The sequence below is a fragment of the Lynx rufus genome, unplaced genomic scaffold (assembly GCF_022079265.1).
Source record: "Lynx rufus isolate CCGP_SWC_20201006 ecotype Redwood Valley unplaced genomic scaffold, mLynRuf1.p SCAF_1, whole genome shotgun sequence".
Taxonomy (NCBI): domain Eukaryota; kingdom Metazoa; phylum Chordata; class Mammalia; order Carnivora; family Felidae; genus Lynx; species Lynx rufus.
Window position 1 is genome coordinate 67,748,906 of NW_025814823.1, and position 18,005 is coordinate 67,766,910.

The 18,005-nt window shown below is 42.3% G+C and overlaps 1 protein-coding gene across 2 annotated transcripts in view; it reads left to right on the top strand.

Moving 5' to 3' along the window:
• Window positions 1–18,005, top strand: part of DNAJC3 (DnaJ heat shock protein family (Hsp40) member C3) — a 90,654-nt gene that overhangs the window by 68,159 nt on the left and 4,490 nt on the right. For both annotated transcript variants that reach the window (XM_047081105.1, XM_047081115.1), the window contains 2 exons: window positions 15,660–15,792; window positions 16,639–16,787. In XM_047081105.1, the coding sequence (XP_046937061.1) occupies window positions 15,660–15,792; window positions 16,639–16,787 (282 nt within the window). The remainder of the gene's footprint in view (window positions 1–15,659; window positions 15,793–16,638; window positions 16,788–18,005) is intronic.

The window sequence follows — 18,005 nt, forward strand, 5'->3', positions numbered from 1 at the left end:
GCCTCTCCTTTCTAGCCTGCCATGTTTCTGTGGATGGGTCTGCTGTAAACCTGATCTGTCTTCCCTCATAGGTTAAGGGCTTTTTTTCCCTTGCTGCTTTCATGATTCTTTCCTTGCCTGAATATTTTGTGAATTTGACTATGATAGTCCTTGCTGATGGTCAGTTTTTGTTGAGTCTAATGGGAGTTTTCTGTGCTTCCTGGATTTTGATGTCTGTGTTGTTCCTTGGTTAGGAAAGTTTTCCACTATGATTTGCTCACATAAACCTTCTACCCCTTTTTCTCTCTCTTCATCTTATGGGACCCCTATGATTCGGATGTTATTCCTTTTTAATGAGTCACTGAGTTTTCTAATTCTTAAATCATGTGGTTTTGCCTTAGTGTCTCTCTTGTCTTCTGCTTTATCAGTTTGTCCATAACTTTGTCCTCTGTATTGCTGAATTCCTGCTCTGCTTCATCCATCTTTGCTGCTGTGGCACCTATTTGAGATTGTATCTCAGTTATGGCATTTTTAAATTTTGACCTGACTGGATTTTACTTCTTTTATTTCTGAAAAAAGGAATTCTATGCTTGTTTCCACCCCAGCTAGTATTTTTTTTTTTTAATTTTTTTTTTCAACGTTTATTTATTTTTGGGACAGAGAGACAGAGCATGAACGGGGGAGGGGCAGAGAGAGAGGGAGACACAGAATCGGAACCAGGCTCCAGGCTCTGAGCCATCAGTCCAGAGCCTGACGTGGGGCTCGAACTCACGGACCGCGAGATCGTGACCTGGCTGAAGTCAGACGCTTAACCGACTGCGCCACCCAGGCGCCCCATCAGCTAGTATTTTTATTATCGTGATTCTAAATTCTGGTTCAGACATCATGCTTGTATCTATGTTAAGTCCCTGGCTGTCATTTCTTCCTGTTCTTTCTTTTGGGATGAATTCCTTCGTGTTGTCGTTTTGAAGGAAGGAAAATAACTAGTAAAGTAAAAAGCAAAATTAAAATTAAAAAATTGAAAACAACACACAAAAAAATCAAATAAAGGACGCTAGATCCTAGGTGTGTTTTCATCTGGTTGTTTTAAGAACCTTGATAGAATAGAGAAAAAAGGGAAAGAAGAAAAAAAAAAAGAAAACATTTGAAAATATAAAAAATGAATACAATAAAATAGAATGAAATGATGAAAATAAAGTAGAATTTAAAAAATTTACAAAAATAAATACAGTAGAAAAATATTTTTTATAAAACAAAATAAAAATAGATTTATCTTTCTGTATTCAAGAATAAGAAAAGAAAAAGGGAAAATAAATTGAATACATGGACCAGTGAACAGAATGAAATACAATTGAAATTATATCCAGTTTCCGCTGGAAGTCAAACTACGAAGCACTTTAGAGTCCATAAACTAAGCAGGCGGAGAGACTTGTGTTCCTCTAGAGCAGTTAGCCCAGTTGGACAGGGCTTGGTGTAACACCTTGTTTTCCACTAGATGGTGCTGCTTAATTACTGGGGTGGATCATTGTGGCGCGTGTAGGCATGTATGTGCATGTGCAGGAGGGGTGAAAATGGCTTCACCCAGCTACCCAGTCTCTAGCATCAGAACTCTGCTCTCGTCAACCCGCAGTCTAGCACCCCTCCTTTTTCTGTGGCTTCTGTTCACTCCCCTCTTCTACACTGTACGTGACGAACCCATCAGCCTGCCAGGTGGCATGTCCCAAATGGGGCTGTTTCCAAACCCCTCACTTCTGAGGGCCCTGCAGTGTTGATCTCCTCAGACCCTCTGGGGGAGGGTCTTACTGAGCAATGGCTGGGTGCCAGCCCACCCCCAGGAACGTTGGGGCGACTGCGCTGCTGCAGATACCCCAAGACTGCAACTGGGTTTTGGCCCACCCCAGAAAAACCCCAGAAAAAGTTGACGTGATCGTGTAGCAGCAGGGTTTCAGGGATTATGGTAAATCACAACACGCATCTGGCACCAGGTTTCACCCTTAATGTCCTTCTTCCAACACCAGTGAACGTGGCTGTTGTCCAGGGTCTGCTGGGACCTTTGCCTGTGGCGAGGCTGCACAGCCTCTACCCAGTGTCCTCCCAGCAGGGGAACCACCTCTCCCCCTGTGGCCCAAGGACCTCTCAGACCTCATTCTCTCTCCTGGGGATTCGTCCTTCCCACCAGAGCTCTGCCAGATATTGAGCTGCAGGGTTTCAGACTCTGCACTCCCTATAGAGTCAATGTTATTTAAACCCTCTCCTTTCTCCCTTTCTTGTTCAGTCACTTGCGGGTATTTCCACTTTTTCTCTTTCTCCCCAGCTGCTCTCAGGGGAAGTGCTTTTCCTGTACTCTCCTCCCTGTCTCCGTCCTCTTGACACAAACAAAAATAGCTCCTTACCCTCCATGGCTTCTCCCTCCCCCAGTTAACCTCTCTGCACTACATACTTGCTGAGTTCTGTGGTTCACATTGTGCACATTGCTGTGTTAATCCTCAATTCAGTGTTCTAGGTGTACAAGATGTTTTGGTGTCGATCTTAGCTGCATTTCAGGGACAAGAGAGGCAAGAAAAAACCTTCCATGCTGCTCTGCCATCCTGGCCCCTTGTCCATTTTTAAATTGGATTACTTGTTTTTTTGGGTGTTGAGTTTTACAAGTTCTTTATATACCTTCTATTAGATATGTCATTTACAGATATCGTCTCCAATTTTGTAGGTTGCCTTTTAGTTTTGTTGATTGTTTCCTTTTGCTGTGCAGAAGCTTTTTATTTATTTTTTAATATTTTAATGTTTATTTAAAATTTTTTTAAATGTTTATTTTTGAGAGAGACAGAGCATGAGTGGGGGAGGGGCAGAGAGAGAGAGGGAGACACAGAATCCGAAGCAGGCTCCAGACTCTGAGCTGTCAGTATAGAGCCTGACGCTGGGCTTGAACCCACGAACTGTGAAATCATGACCTGAGCCAAAGTCAGACGCTTAACCGACTGAGCCACCGAGGAGCCCCAATGTTTGTTTATTTTTGAGAGACACAGAGACAGAACACAAGTGGGGGAGGGGCAGAGAGAGATGGAGACAGAATCTGAAGCAGACTCTAGGCTCTGAGTTGTCAGCACAGAGCCTGATGTGGGGTCGATCTCACAAACTGTGAGGTCATGACTTGAGTCAAAATCCAGAGTCGGACGTTTAACCAACTGAGCCACCCCGGTACCCCTGAATGTTATTATGTTTGTGTTACTACATTTGATGGAGTCATGAGTTCCCTAGGTCTATTCTCATTTTGCATAATTCTTTTTACTCTCTTTTGTGTTCAACTAGATCACTTTCCGTTCTTGTCTTCTAGGTCATTAATTCATTCCTCTGCTTCTTCCAGCCTGCTGTTCATTTCATCAAGTGTGTTTCTCATTTAATTTATTGAGCCCTTTATCTCTGCTATGTTATTCTTTATCTCTGTTGTTTCACTCATGTTCTCCACTCTTTTCCCAAGTCCAGTGATTATCCTTAAAGTCTCCCTCCACCAGGCATGTTACTTATATCCGTTTTGCTTTAGATCTCTGGCAATGGCCTTGTCCTATTCTTTCATTTGGGACTAATTCTTCTATCTTGTCATTGTGTCTAAGTCTCTGTGCCTACTTCTGTGTGCTAGGAAAGGCAACTATCTGTTCTTGAGGGTGATGGCTTTATGAAGAAGAGGTCCTGTAGTGCTCTGTAGTGTCCCCTGTTCCCCAAGGCCTGGCTCTTCCAGGAGCGTCTCCAGTGTGTACTGCGTGTGCCCTGCTCTCGTGCCCCTGCTGCTTTATCCTTCAGGCTGGTCATCTCCAGAGCCTTTCTTTGCCTGTTGTGGACATTGCTTGATCCCTGGCCTGAACGTGGTGAGTTCTAACTAGTTGTGCTCTGGTCGGCTTGTGAAATGTGATGTGTTGTCGCTGCCGCTGGAACGGAGGCCTTGGAAAACTCCTGGATGGGGAGATGAGGTGTCAGAAGGGGTTTGGGCTTGTCTGGGGGAGGGTGCCAGTCACACTGGGACTGAAGTGGGCCTGACTGGGAAGGGCAATTCTTCTGGTGCGTGGGGGGAAGGGGAGCTTGGTGTAAGCAAGTTAGGTAGTGAGCGTCCAGGCTCTGTGCTTATGCTCAGGGGCAGGGCAGGGAAATGGTGCTGACCGGTTCCTTTGTTCCCAGAGGGGGCCTATGTTTGAATGCTGCTTCTCAGGGACACACTCTGAAATGAGCAGCTAACCTCCCACTGTGTGCCCCTGGTGCTCTTCCAATTGCTGTTTCCATGCTGTATGTCCGCAGGCTGTTTGCCCAGCCTTTTCTCCAAGAGCAGTACAATGTGCTCTAAGTTCTCCCAGAGCCAATCACGCTGACCCTAAAATTCTAGGCTGTAAGCCCCGCTGGTTGTAAGAACCTGCAAAATTTGGGTCCTCTCACTTTCCTAGCCAATTGCTATGGTGATTTATTTTCCCTGCGTGCTCCTCTGTGTGGTACTCTGTCTTTTGCCCTTCTCTATGACTCCAGCACTGTCCCCACCACAGTGGCCACAATCTGTTTTTCTCCCAAAGAGTGTCTTTGCACTTCCTGCCTCTTTTGAGGTGGCCTCTTCTCCACTCTTAGTTGTGGAGTTTGTTTTTCCTGTCTTCAGATGGATTTTGGGGGTATTGAGGATGACTTCATAGTTATGTAGTTGTATTTGTGGGATGAGGCAAGCCTAGGGTTCTCTTACTCCTGCTGTCTCCCGCATCTTTAGCTGTTTTTAAGGTACGAGTACGTTCACATTGTTGTGCAACCACACGAAATGACAGGACAGTTTGTGGCCTCAGCTGGAAAACTCCAAAGATAGTGGTTGGAGTTATCTGAAGCCTTATCTAGTCACGTGGCTGGAGGTTGATGCTGGCTGTTGGCAGAGGCCTTAGCTGGGGCTGGTGGCTAGAGCACCTGCCTGTACCTTCTGCATGTGGCCTGGGCTTCCTCACAGCGTGCTGGCTAGGTGCCAGGGCAAGTATTCTGTAACCCCAAGCCAAAGACTTTCCTACACTGGGGACCTCGTTCTTGCCCATGGTGTTTCTCCACCTTCTCTACCATCAGACGGGGAGAGGATCACTGGCAGAAGCCACAGTTCCAGGTCATCTTGTTACCCTCACCCCAAAGACCAGGAAAACCCCAACTCCAAGAGACCTCTCAGACTCCAGAACACTCCTCCTATGTTTTTTGGTACATTGTTTCCATTATATTCATTTTCAGGACAGTTGTTTGGACCTTGCATTGACTTCTCTCTATAAACAGTTGTATGGGATGCCTAGCTTCTAGTTCCAGTCTGTGACTGCTGCATTAACTCCATTTGACACAGGTGTTCTGGTATTACTATGGATATCCAAAATTCTAAGAAAAGGAGCCGAGTAGTACTTTTTCTAGATAAAGAGCTGGCCTGGGCAAAATTGTAAAATAGATAAAGTTTGTCTTTGATGTCCTGTGTACAGATTCTTGTGTCCTCTTGCTTATCCTGGGACACTATCTCATGACACTCTCTAGGCTCACCATCTTCCACAAAAATATTCTGTGTTCAAGATTTATACCACCTCCTTGCTTCAGTGCTCTTGTGCCCCCCAGTACAGTAGTATTTGAGGAGCAGTGGCTAATTTTAGGATATTTACATAAAACATGGATAGATTTCTATTCCTTATGATATAAGCAAGTGCCTGTGCCACCACTTACATGTTAGGCAGTGTTGGGGGCAGGTATAGAGCTACAGGGCTCATCCTGAGTCAGGAAGGACTGAGAGTGGATCATATTTGTCATGGCTGCTGCTTTTTTTTTTGAGGTCATTGGCCAGATTCCCTGGCTCCCAATATATGGGGAGAAGGAAGGGAAGAGATTGGTTGTATTTAAGATCATACCTAAAGTTAGCTTTTTAAGTTGGAAGCTGCTTGTATACAGTTGACCCTTGAACAACATGGGTTTGAACTGCATGGGTTCACTTACATGTACGTTTATTTTGATAAATACAGTACAGTAGTATAAATGTATTTTTTCTTTCCTAGGATTTAAATTTTGTTCTTTAGCTTACCTTATTGTAACAATACAATGTATAATATATATACAAAATCTGTGTTAATCCACTGTTCATGTTATGGGTGAGGCTTCCGGTCAGCACTGGCTACTATTAGTTAAGTTTTTGGGGAATCAACAACTATATGCAGATTTTCTTTTGTGTAGGGGGTCAGTGCCCTAACCCTGACATTGTTCAAGGGTCATCTGTTCTGATGATGCTAGTCATATAACTGTGGGCCCACGTAGTCAGAATCTTGAAAGCAGGTATTTTTGAACCTTCCACGTCTTGAAATAGGTGCATCTCCCTTGGCTTCACCTAAGGAGTTGGAAGCAGGTTGTTAGCCTAGAAAATGGCTTAGTCCTTTGCAAAGACAACTAGTGTAAGATGCTGTATATGTGGATTGCTTAAGTCCTTTGGTTATAAATTCATGAACTGTAAGTCTGGCCTCCATTTTTATTTACATACAGACTGCTTAGCCATAGCCTCAGGGGTGCCTGGCTGGCTCATTTGGTAGAGCCTCCAACTCTTGCTTTTAGGTCATGAGTTTGAGCCCCATGTTGGGTATAGAGATTACTGAGAAAAATAAAAGTGCATGGTTACAGGGAGACTATGAAGCTCCCTGCTCTGTGGGGATTAGCACATTTACCAATCAGCTTAGATTTAGCACATTTGCATATCATATATTGCTGGGCAAAACATGGTACCACTTGTATCTTGGCAACACTGGGACTTCCTCTAGGAAATACCAAGGAATCCATGAGCTTAATAGGAGATGGAGAAATGGAAATATTTACAGTAGTTCAGCAGCATTATGCGGCAGAAAAAGATACGTTACAAGCTAATTTCCAAGTGATCAAAAGCATAAAGTATTGGAAAAAATATTAAGGAAAAAAATTGGGACAGACACCAGGTGTGGGAGATGTAGCTGGAACAGAAGTCCAGGGGCAGGAGAATGATGGGGTCCTTTGCTTTTCCAGTGGTGACAGGCACATCTGACTGGACAGAGGGGAAGTTTGGATAGGGGGAAGAAAGACATTTGATAGGTTTTTGTGTGACCTCAGATATTGAAGTGACTTCTTTAAGAGAAATAAAAACAAACCCAAGTATTTATCATGTTACAATAGAGACAGACTAAGTACATGAAACAAGGCCTATATTTATGTCTGTCTACTCCAGGGCTTAAATACAGTTGGTGAGATCTCCTGACTATTGATAGAGAAATTATAGTGCAGGATTTAGAATTTCATAGTCTGACAAACTGAAATTCTCTCTTTGTATTTTACTGTTGACACTATCTCTTTTCCAAGTGAAAAATTCAACACCTATGTATACAGCACATTGATATATAGCTTCAGTTAGTGTGCAGGCCATGTTATGTCCATGTTATGGACTTCCTAGAGGAAGTCCCAGTGTACAGAATTAAACCTCTACACTATTTAAATCAGCCTAAAATGTAATGGTTGAGCTTGCCCTCAGTCTAATGTTGGAATGCAGTCTACTGTAGGAAGTAGTTACATGCATGGAGTTTGACTTTAATAATATCAGAAATAGCTCACTGTTTTCTTACATGATGAGGCTATATTATAAGAGTTCTTGGATAAGGTCGTTGTCTTAAGAATGAATATGTAGAAAACAAGGTGGTAGAAAATTTATGATTTCCATTGTCTTTATTAGGACAGTCTCAAAGCAGGGAAACATTCCCCCTTACATGCGATTATGAGAAATTTCAAATACAGAAAGAAGTAGAAAGAATTTTACAGTAAGCACTCATGTCCTCACTATCTAGATTCTGAAGTTAATATTTTATTATGTTTTGTCATATTTAATCTGCCTATCCCTCTATTTTTCTGTCAGTTCATCTTTTTTAGATGCATTTCAAAACAATGTAGACTTTAGTTTACTTTTCCCCAAATACTTCAACTGGCATATCATTAACTAGAATTTGTTTACTGTTTTCCTTTTTATTCCTTATTGAGGGAGAGTAGTTTTAGATACAATGAAATGCACAAATCTTAGGGATACCAATCCTGAGTTCTGATACCCATGTCATCTATTAAAAAGAAAATTATTTGTGACACTTGTTAAAGACCTTAAGGAAGGCTTTATTCTTGTGAAGGGGAGTGGCTAATCACCATAGGTGTAGGGACCACTACTGCAGTGTGGGGTCTTGCAGTGAGGGGGAGACTGGGTTCAACTCTGACACCAACAAGGACAAGTGGGGATTTATAACCAAGGAGCATCATGGGGGTCACTGGATGGAAAATTACCAAGAGGAAACATCATGGAAAGGGGGGATTCTTGCTAGATGGACTCAACTGGATTCTTGCTGATGGCAGGCCAGGGTAGGGAATGAGAAAATTGATCAGATACAAATTCAAATTTGGTCAGATACCAAAATCAGGGAGATGTTAGCTAAACTGACTTAGCAGGATTCTTGCTCAAACTGGATTCTATAACAACCAAGAGGAAAACCCAAGGTCAGGCCCTTAGAAAGAGGTCTCAGAGGAGCCTGACTAAAATTTTGGTTAAAGAGAGTGTCAAACGCAAACTCCTATCAAGATACAGAACATTACATTTTCTTCTTGTCCCTTACCAATCAGTCCCGATCCACTGCTCAGGCAGCCCTTGTCCTGATTTTCCTCATTTAGTTTTTCCAATTCTAGATCTTCATATTAATAGAACCATATTGTATGTCCTCTTTTTTTTAATGTTTATTTTTGAGAGAGTGTGCATGAGCGCAAGCGGGCAGAGAGGGAGACACGGAATCTGAAGCAGGCTCCAGGCTCTGAGCTGTCAGCACAGAGCCCGACGTGGGGCTTGAATTCACAAACCATGAGATCATGACCTGAGTAGAAGTCGGATGCTTAACCCACTGAGCCACCTAGGCGCCCCTCTTTAACTTCTAATACTGATAGTTTTGTAATTCTTTTTTTCCTTCTTAATATAGCTTGAGTTTGGCCAAATTTATTGGTCTTTTAAAGGCAACAACTTTAGGGATTTATTAATGTTTTCTATGATTTTCCTTTATTTCATTGATTTCTTCTTTGTTTCCTTCCTTTGACTTATTTTGGGTTTACTTTGTGCTTTTTGTGGTTGAATTGCCACTGATTTTAGGTCTCTTTTTTCCTTCAGTATAAGCATTTAAATTTTTAATGTTTTTATTTATTTTTGAGACAGAGAGAGAGACAGCGCACGAGTAGGGGAGGAGCAGAAAGAGAGGGAGACACAGAATCCAAAGCAGGCTCCAGGCTCTGAGCTGTCAGCACAGAGCCTGACGCGGGGCTCAAACTCACGGACTGTGAGATCATGGCCTGAGCCAAAGTTGGATGCCCAACCGACTGAGCCACCCTTCAATATAAGCATTTAAAGCTGTACGTCTCATATTTTGTTTTCATTATCATTTGGTTTGAAATGTATTCTAATTCCCTTCTTTTTTGACACATGGATTATTTGGATTTTTTTTAAATTTTGAAATGTTTGGTGGTATGTTATTAATTTTATGTGGTCACTGTACATACTTCATGTGATTTCCTTCCTTTTAAATTTATGTAGACCTGTCTTTTAGTCCAGTATGGTGTCTGTTTTTGCTGACTGTTCTATGTGAACTTGAAAATAATGTGTATCTGCAGTTGTTGCGTGTAATGTTTATGTTAGTTTTCCCATCAATTGCTGAGAGAGGAGAGTTTTCAAGATCTTTAATTACCTGTTGTGAGGGTTGCAAACTTTCATATCTTTCCCTTTAATATTGTCCATTTTTCCTTTAAGCACTTTGAAGGTCTGCTATTAGCAACGCATGCATCTGTGACTGCTAAATTCTGTGCGTGAACACCGCTTCCTGTCTCATATCCCCTCCTACCAAGTCCAGAAAGGAGTATTTCAGTATTCTCAAAAAACTCAGAGGAAGAATTATTTTTTACCCCAGATTTTTATATATAGCAAACTATCAATTAAGGTAGTTTTTTGTAATTATTTGGAAATTTTCCTTTTCAGTTCCATATCTCTGTGGAAAGCCTGTGGCTTTATTTCTCTGTGAAAATTGTTCTGTTTAGTTTTTCTTTTAGGATCAGTTTGTGTTACTCATTTGAGTTTTCAAATTTAGCAAAGTAGTAGTCTCATTATTTTAATTTCTTCTATCTTATTTGTCACTTATTTCTTATTTTTGGTTTTGATCCTGCTTTCTTTTCCTGATTAGGTTAGAGATATGTATTGATTTTTGCCAAGAACTAAGCCTTTTGACTTACCAGTTCTTTTTCTTCTTCATCCCTCCTTTGGTTGTGGTTTCTCTAGCTTTCTCTTTGGTAAGTTCATCCTCGAGGGGTTCCTAGGAAAATTTATTTTCTCATTTCTTTTATGTTTGTATCTTTATTCTTAAAAGGATGGTTTGGTTAGATAAGAAAATCCTTTGCTCACACGTTTTCTGTATCTTGAAGTTATTGTTCCATTGTCCCCTGGCACAGAATATTGCTCTGGAAAATCTGGGGCCAGGTTCAAAGAGCCCTCATCTTTCAAATGCATAATTAGACTAGCCAGCATAGGTCTCCCTCTTTACTGTTACCATCCAGTTTGCCCTGACACCTAGTGTGCCCTTTCCTGAAATAACAAATGAATTTACAGATTGAAAATGTCTTAAATTTAATCTGGGGGCGCCTGGGTGGTTCAGTTGGTTAGGTGACTGACTTCAGCTCAGGTCATGATCTTGCAGTTTGTGAGTTCGAGCCCCGTGTTGGGCTCTGTGCTGACAGCTCAGAGCCTGGAGCCTGCTTCGGATTCTGTGTCTCCCCCTCTCTCTATCCCTCCCCTGCTCACACTCTGTGTCTCCCTGTCTCTCAATAATAAATAAACTTTAAAAAAATTTAAAAAATATTTGAATTGTTTTGTTCTACTGGTTTGGTTTTCTCCTTCTGAGATCTAATTATGTGTAGGTTGTATTCCCTTTGCTTGTCGGGTATAGCTGCTGTTTTTTCTCTAGTCTTCTTAAACTCTTTATTTCCATTTCATTTTGTTAGATCCTTATTTTTTTCCATATGATGCTGCTTCCGGTGCTCCTTCTCATTTCATCTGTAATTCTACGATAGTTGTGATCTTCTTGAGTATTGACTACTCACATTTTTGTCTCCTCTTTGGCTCACTCTCTCTTTGCTGAGTTCTTATTCTGCTTTGTGATTACCCTTACAAGAGGTGATTGGATAAGTTCTAAAAATTCATGGCATGTTTGCTCAGAATTCTCATGTGTTTGGCTACTGTTCTGATGTGTGTTCATCAGGTAAGTCTTGGTGCTCTTTTCCTGTCTCTATTTAAAAGCTGTCCTTGAATTGATGCTGTACCATTTTCTTAAAAATCTATTTTGAGAGAGAGAGAGAGAGAGAGAGCGCATGAGCAGGGGAGGGGCAGAGAGAGAGAGAGGATCCCAAGCAGGCTCCAAGCTATCAGCATGGAGCCCGACATGGGGCTCGAACCTAGGAAGTGTGAGACCATGACCTGAGCTGAAACCAAGAGTCAGGCACTTAACTGACTGAGCCACCCAGGCGCCCCGATGCTGTACCATTAAAATGAATTATCCTGCCCTAGCTATTTGTGGGCAAGTCCTTTGGTGTGTGTGTGTGTGTATATAAGGGAGTGCTGGGGACAGGGCAGCCTTCTGTACTTAGCAATTGCAGTCCTCTCTGCTTCACTGTTTCCACAGACATTCTGCCTCCTGCTAAAATGGCCTTTCTACATAGCTCTGCCCTCTCTGCTTCTCTGAACCAAACCGTGTCCAGGTCATCAGCTGCCAGCCCTGCTGCCCCTCTGCCCACTTCCTTTGCTACCAAAGGGGTATATCTTTTACACTTGAGGGTGAGCCCTCACCTTCAGAGAGCACATAGTTGCTGGGGTTTTCTGAGATGTGCTGCTCAGGGCTATTTTCTCTTCTCGTATTCTTTTTTCTGTCTTTTCCTGAGTAAGGTCTTTGCTTTATCTCCACTCTGTCTGGCTTTGGATTTCATGGTTCTCATAATATGCAAAGGATATAGGTTGTCACTTTAGGGTGAGCCCATACTCCTAGAAAGTTTTTGTTTTTGTTTTTGGGCTTTCTCACTATTGCTTCCCCCTCTCATCTTGGATTCATGGCTGATATTAGCTAATTTTAGCAGGCCTTGTACACTTTGATTGTTTTGCATGATATCCTGGAGGAGATGGTTGGTGTCCATGGACATATTTATATTGGGGTCTGATGTTCTCTTTTAGAGGCTCTCTAGGTCCCTGTACTGAGAATAGACTTTTAGGGGGATAAGGGTGGAAGCCGGAAACAGCTGTTCAGGTGTATTAACGGTGGACTGCATATGTCACATTGGTCATTGGAGAAATGGTGAGAAGCAGGTAAATTCTGGACATAGTTTTTGGGATTTGCTAGTGGACTGAAGGACTGAAAGAGGCAGTCTTTTGCAGCTGTGCACATCTGTCTTTGAAATGCTGCTTCTGCACTGGGGAGCTTAAAGCAGGCTTTAAGTGGGTGGGACTGTTCGCAGGGAGACTTCCCCTGTGGCGCTTGCCATCTGGCCCAGTTGCCAAAATGAACAGGAAATTAATCATTTTACTTATTGGGTGGAGTTCTTGTCCTTGTTTAGTCCAGGTCTGTTGTAGAGATCTGGAGTGTCCGTGGGCTTGGTTCTGCCACTCTTCCTGGTTCCCACAGCCACATCGGGGGCTGCGCCACGTGCGCATCTTCTGTTCGGTTCAGAGACTGATTCTTGGGCCCTGGTGGGGCGAATGCAGCAGTGGCGGCTGCACACTCACAGGGAGAGCCCGCCCAGACATCCCTCAGTTCTCTCCCGAGCTGTCCTGGTGGTTGCGTAAGCTGCCCCTGCTTGCTGAATGCTGAACTGAGGATCCTTGGCCAAACACAATGGCTCCCACATCTGCGAGGGCCTCTGCTTGCACTGGGGTTCTCTACACGTAGGAATCAAATGGGATCATGGTAATAACGAATAAACCTTTCTTTCAGAAATTTCTGAAAGTTTCTGGTCTGCTGCTGTTTTTGGTGCTGCCATGATTCTATTATTTTTGTGTGTGTCATTTCTGTGGAAGAGTGGGATGGAAGGGATGTGCCCTCCTCTGTCTGCCAGCTTGGTCTAGTTTGCTTTGTTCCCTAGGAATCGACTGGGGGGACTGGCAGAAAAAGGATTTGGGAAGATTTTTTAGATTCAGAGGATAGAAAATGAGTTGGCTGATATGTAATAGACGGTTTATTCAGGGCCTGAATATTTCTGGCTTATTCTGCTTTTCACGGATGCTTAATGACAGTATGGGATAAACATAATTGGGTATTACTTTTATTTTTTTGAAGATTCCTCCTTAGAGTGTGGAATCGGAGTAAATATAATGTCCATGGGAAGTTTTAACATCACCTATAGTAAGTTTCTAATTAAATTACCTACCTGTAATCATGTGAATGTAGGAAACAACCTATATAATTTTATATTTTTTCTGTATGGGGAAAAATGTGCCTACCATAAGTTTTAATAAAAGATAGAAGACTGCTTCGAAGGAGACAGTCTGAACATTTAAGAATTAAAACATGTTTAAAATGTAGAGTTTGCATTAATAGCAAAATGGCATATATCAAAACATTTTGTATTAAGTTCCTTCAAAGTACATTTCCTTACTAGATTGTGGCATCAAGTGCTATGGGTATTAATTGTAAAGTTAACCCTCACTACTATTTATGATGGTTTTGTGTACTAAATTGGAAAGGTATTTTATGTTGTCATTGTGGATTGGGTGACTGTAATAATGTTTCATATTAATACGCAATACTAATGCACTGAGGTAGGAATTAGGATAAAAATTTAAACATACCATCCCCGACGGGCCAAAGGTAGCATGGGTGCATTTTCTATGGAGTGCAGGCTTATGACAGTAACTGTCCCCTATGCAGGGGATACCTTCCAAGTCCCCCAGTGTATGCCCAAAACTGCAGATAGTACTGAACCCTATATATACTGTTTTTTCCTATACATCCATATCCATGATCAAGTTTCACTTATTAATTAGGCACAGTGATAATAAACAATAATAATATAACAGTATTAATGAATAATAAAACGGAATAATTATAACAAAATACTGTCATAAAAGTTATGTAAATGTGGTCTCTAGAAATACCTCATTGTCCTGTACTCACCCTTGTTCCTGTGATGATATGAGATGATGAAATGCCTGCAGGATGAGTCGAAGTGAGGTGAATGACATAGGCATTGTTGTGACAGGGCATTAGGCTGCTCTTGACCTTCCAGCACTATGTCAGAAGGAAGGATGATCGGCCTTCCTACTCCCTTCCAGTATCAGCTGTTGCCAAGACCAATGCTCAGGCATGTCATCAAGAGAGAGGTCTTTTCCCACAGTGCATTGCACTTCCATAAAAACTAGAATTTGCATTCAGCAGTCCATTATTTGAGATGTCTGTCCAGGGAGAACAATAAGGAAGACTTGTATTGGAGCTTCTCAAGGCCGCTCCTAGATTTGATGATTGGGTAGGAGGACACATGAGACTCAGCATACAGTTGTACTCAGGCTAAGATTTAACCTAGTGAAAGGGTACAAAGTAGTATCAGCAAAGAGAAAAGGCATATGGTGCAAATTCCAGAGGAAACCAGGTAGAGGATTCCAAGAGTGTTTCTCTGTGAAATTGTAGGACAAGCTAATTCCTCAAGATGTGTGAAGTGTTGCCTACTGGGGAAGTTTGGTAGAGCCACCACCCAGGGTGTTTATTTGAGGCTGGTCAGGTAGGCACCTTCTGCCCACCCCCTACCCAAATTCCAGACTCCCAGAAGGAAAGAAGATGTTTAGCATAAACCACATTGTTTGTACAGACATTTAGGCACGGTGAGCCATTCTTACCAGGGAGTGGTGGGAACACTCCTGCAGCCCGTCTTTTGAGAGGTCAGCCAGGACCAGCCTTACCAGCAGGCCCTTCTAAGGATAACAGTTTCAAGCTGGCTATGTTGGCTCTTTTCTAGGTGACTTAGATATCCAGATGCCTTGTGTTCTAGATATTAAAGTATTTGAAAATGAGATAAAAGACATAATGTGGATTGTTATCAGACTTCCCATACTGGGACAGTCAGTGTGTGTTGTTTTGCTTTGATTCATACTTTAAAAAACATCAGGGTTGTAACAGCTCCTGTTGAAACTCCTGGGTGACACAGACATTCTGGTTGCTGATGGTTCCTCTTGGGCTCCCTTTATAAGCCTCTGATTCTTCTGAACTGTGGACCCATAGCTGACTGTGCAGATTTTCTTTGTCATGGTCTTATTTTCCTTTGTAACAATCACTTCAATCTTAGTGATGGTTAAGACTGCTTTGTATAAAGTATGGGCATTAAAATACCTCAAAGATGTGGTGAAGGTAATGTGGGAGGGTGGGCAAGTAAACAAATAGCAGTGATTGAGTGGGAGTAAAAAGCTACCTAAATTCAGCCTTAATTATGCTATGCCTTTCATAAGTTTGCTAACAAAATCATTACTATAACTTCTTAGGCTCTTAAGCAGTAATTGCACGAGAGTAAAGGGTCGGGATAGTGACTTTAGTATCAATCTTACCAGATAAGTAGAGGTTACAAATTGCATTACCTTTAACAGCATTATCTTAAACATAATTTGACAGCTATTCAGGATTATGAAACTGCTCAGGAACACAATGAAAATGATCAGCAGATTCGGGAAGGTCTAGAGAAGGCACAGAGGCTACTGAAACAGTCACAGAAACGAGATTATTATAAAATTTTGGGAGTAAAAAGGTGAGTTATTAATTTAAAATTTACATAAATCAACTGTTTTAAAGCTTATCATTGCTCTTCCTTTTTTCTCTGATTCATTGCTTTCTTTATGTAATTTCAGTCATGGATTAAACCTAACCATCTTTAACATAGTGAAGCTATTTTGTTACAGGCAGATTTCTTTGATAGCAACTAGTACTGCAGTGATAGGGAATTAGTAGTTGGTGACAAAGGTATGACACTGTAGCATGAATAGATCCTGCCCTAGATTATTTAGGAAGGGTAAGGAGGTAGGAGTGAGCTTTCTTTTGTGAGGACAGGAGGGAGAGAGGGGGAAAGAAAACTCTAGGCCTAAAAATAAAGTGGCACTTTTGAGAATTAACTTACACGCACTGAGATCTACAAAAGCTGGGTAATGTCAGACCCACTTTCCCTGAAGAAGGAACCATCAATCTTTTATCAAAAGTTGAACCTTTGTTAAGTAAGCTAACCAGATGCAAAATAGAAAGTGGGTTTCAGACTCAGAGTATCTCTTTTAAGGCCAAGATTTGTATCATGGTAGGCTGGAAATTCAGAAAGCTTAAAAACACATCTGTGTGATTTTTTTTTTAAAGGGAACATTGCAGAGATCAAAAGTAATTTCTCCCCAGTGAGATTCTGATCTTAGGGAACAAGTATCTGAGGAAGCCTGACCAGCTTTAATGATCATCCAGTCTGGATATTTAATGTTCAGCCTGTGACACCATGGGCACGATTAGAAGAACCAGGTTGCTAACTTGCCGGCGGGATCATAACTGTCTTTTAGTTTTTTGTGGCTGTGTGTTGGGCACTGCTTAACTAATGATTATTTATTTTCATACTTCTCAGAAACGCCAAAAAGCAAGAAATCATTAAAGCATACCGAAAATTAGCATTGCAGTGGCACCCGGATAACTTCCAGAATGAAGAAGAAAAGAAAAAAGCTGAGAAAAAGTTCATTGACATAGCGGCTGCTAAAGAGGTCCTCTCTGACCCAGGTAGTGTTTGTCCTTAGCATTTTCTGTTCTTCTGAAATGGCCGAGTCCGCGATGCGCAGACTTCTAGCTCCGTTCCTTTGCTGACTTGGAGACAGGGTCACACAGGGGGGACAGGCGGGCTGCTCAGGGCCACCCCGTAGGAGCGGGGGACCACTGGGTCCCCCGCCTTGCGGTTTCAGAAGTCCAGATGTCATGCCTGCCCCCGTCAGACTCAGGGCCCTTCTGTCTGGCTCAGTGGAAAGACCAACAAGCTTGGAATCAGAAGGCCTGATTTGACTCTTCGCTCTACTGCCAAAGTTCTTAGAGCTTTTTGAGCCTCAGATTTTACACCAGTGAGGGGGATGTCTTAGGTTCCTTCCACCTTCCCGGATCACTGATGAATTCTTTATACCAAACTTCTAGGAGCTCGATTAGGAAACCAGAATGCCTTGGGGGGGAGGGGGGGCGGGCAGTGAGGGTGGGAGGTGTATACCTAGCCCAGGAACCTTGTCCTGAATCAAATGTTCATTAGATTTACTGGTTGCTGGAATGTTTTTATCATATGCTAAAATGGCCTGGAAAACGAGAGAGAAAATGAAGAAATTAGGTAATACTGAACAATGCTTAGACATTTCCAGAGGGAATTTAATGTTAAGCTAATACCTATTGCTTTTTTGTGCCTTTCCATGTCAGTAGGAGTAGAAGCTATGACTTGAGCTAGACAAATTCATCAAAAATAGAAGGGACTCAAGATTTATGCCCATTTGGCAATTTTTTTTTTTTTAAATTTTTAAAGTGTATTTATTTTGAAAAGAGAGAGAGGGAGAGAGAGAGAGAGAGAGAGAGAGAATCCAAGCAGGCCCCACACTGTCAGCACAGAACCTGACATGGGGCTCGAACCTACATGACCTGGGCTGAAGTTGGACACTTAACCGACTAAGCCAACCAGGTGCCCTCCTTGGCAAATCTTTTTTGAACATCTGTTCCTGCTGTGGAATCGAAGCTGTATGGCCCTCTATTTGCATTTATAATCCTGTAAGGGAGGTGGAAATGGAGTTAATGAGCACAGCAGGATAGTCTGTCTTTTCACTCAGCAAACGAGTGCCAGCAACATTCTCAAATGGTCTGTCTTCAGCTGGCACAGTGGACAGGTGGGGGGGCCACAATGGACTGGGAGCTGGGAATCTTCGGCGGGGGGTGGGGGGGGTGGCGGGCATATGGGGAGACGACCCTGGAGCT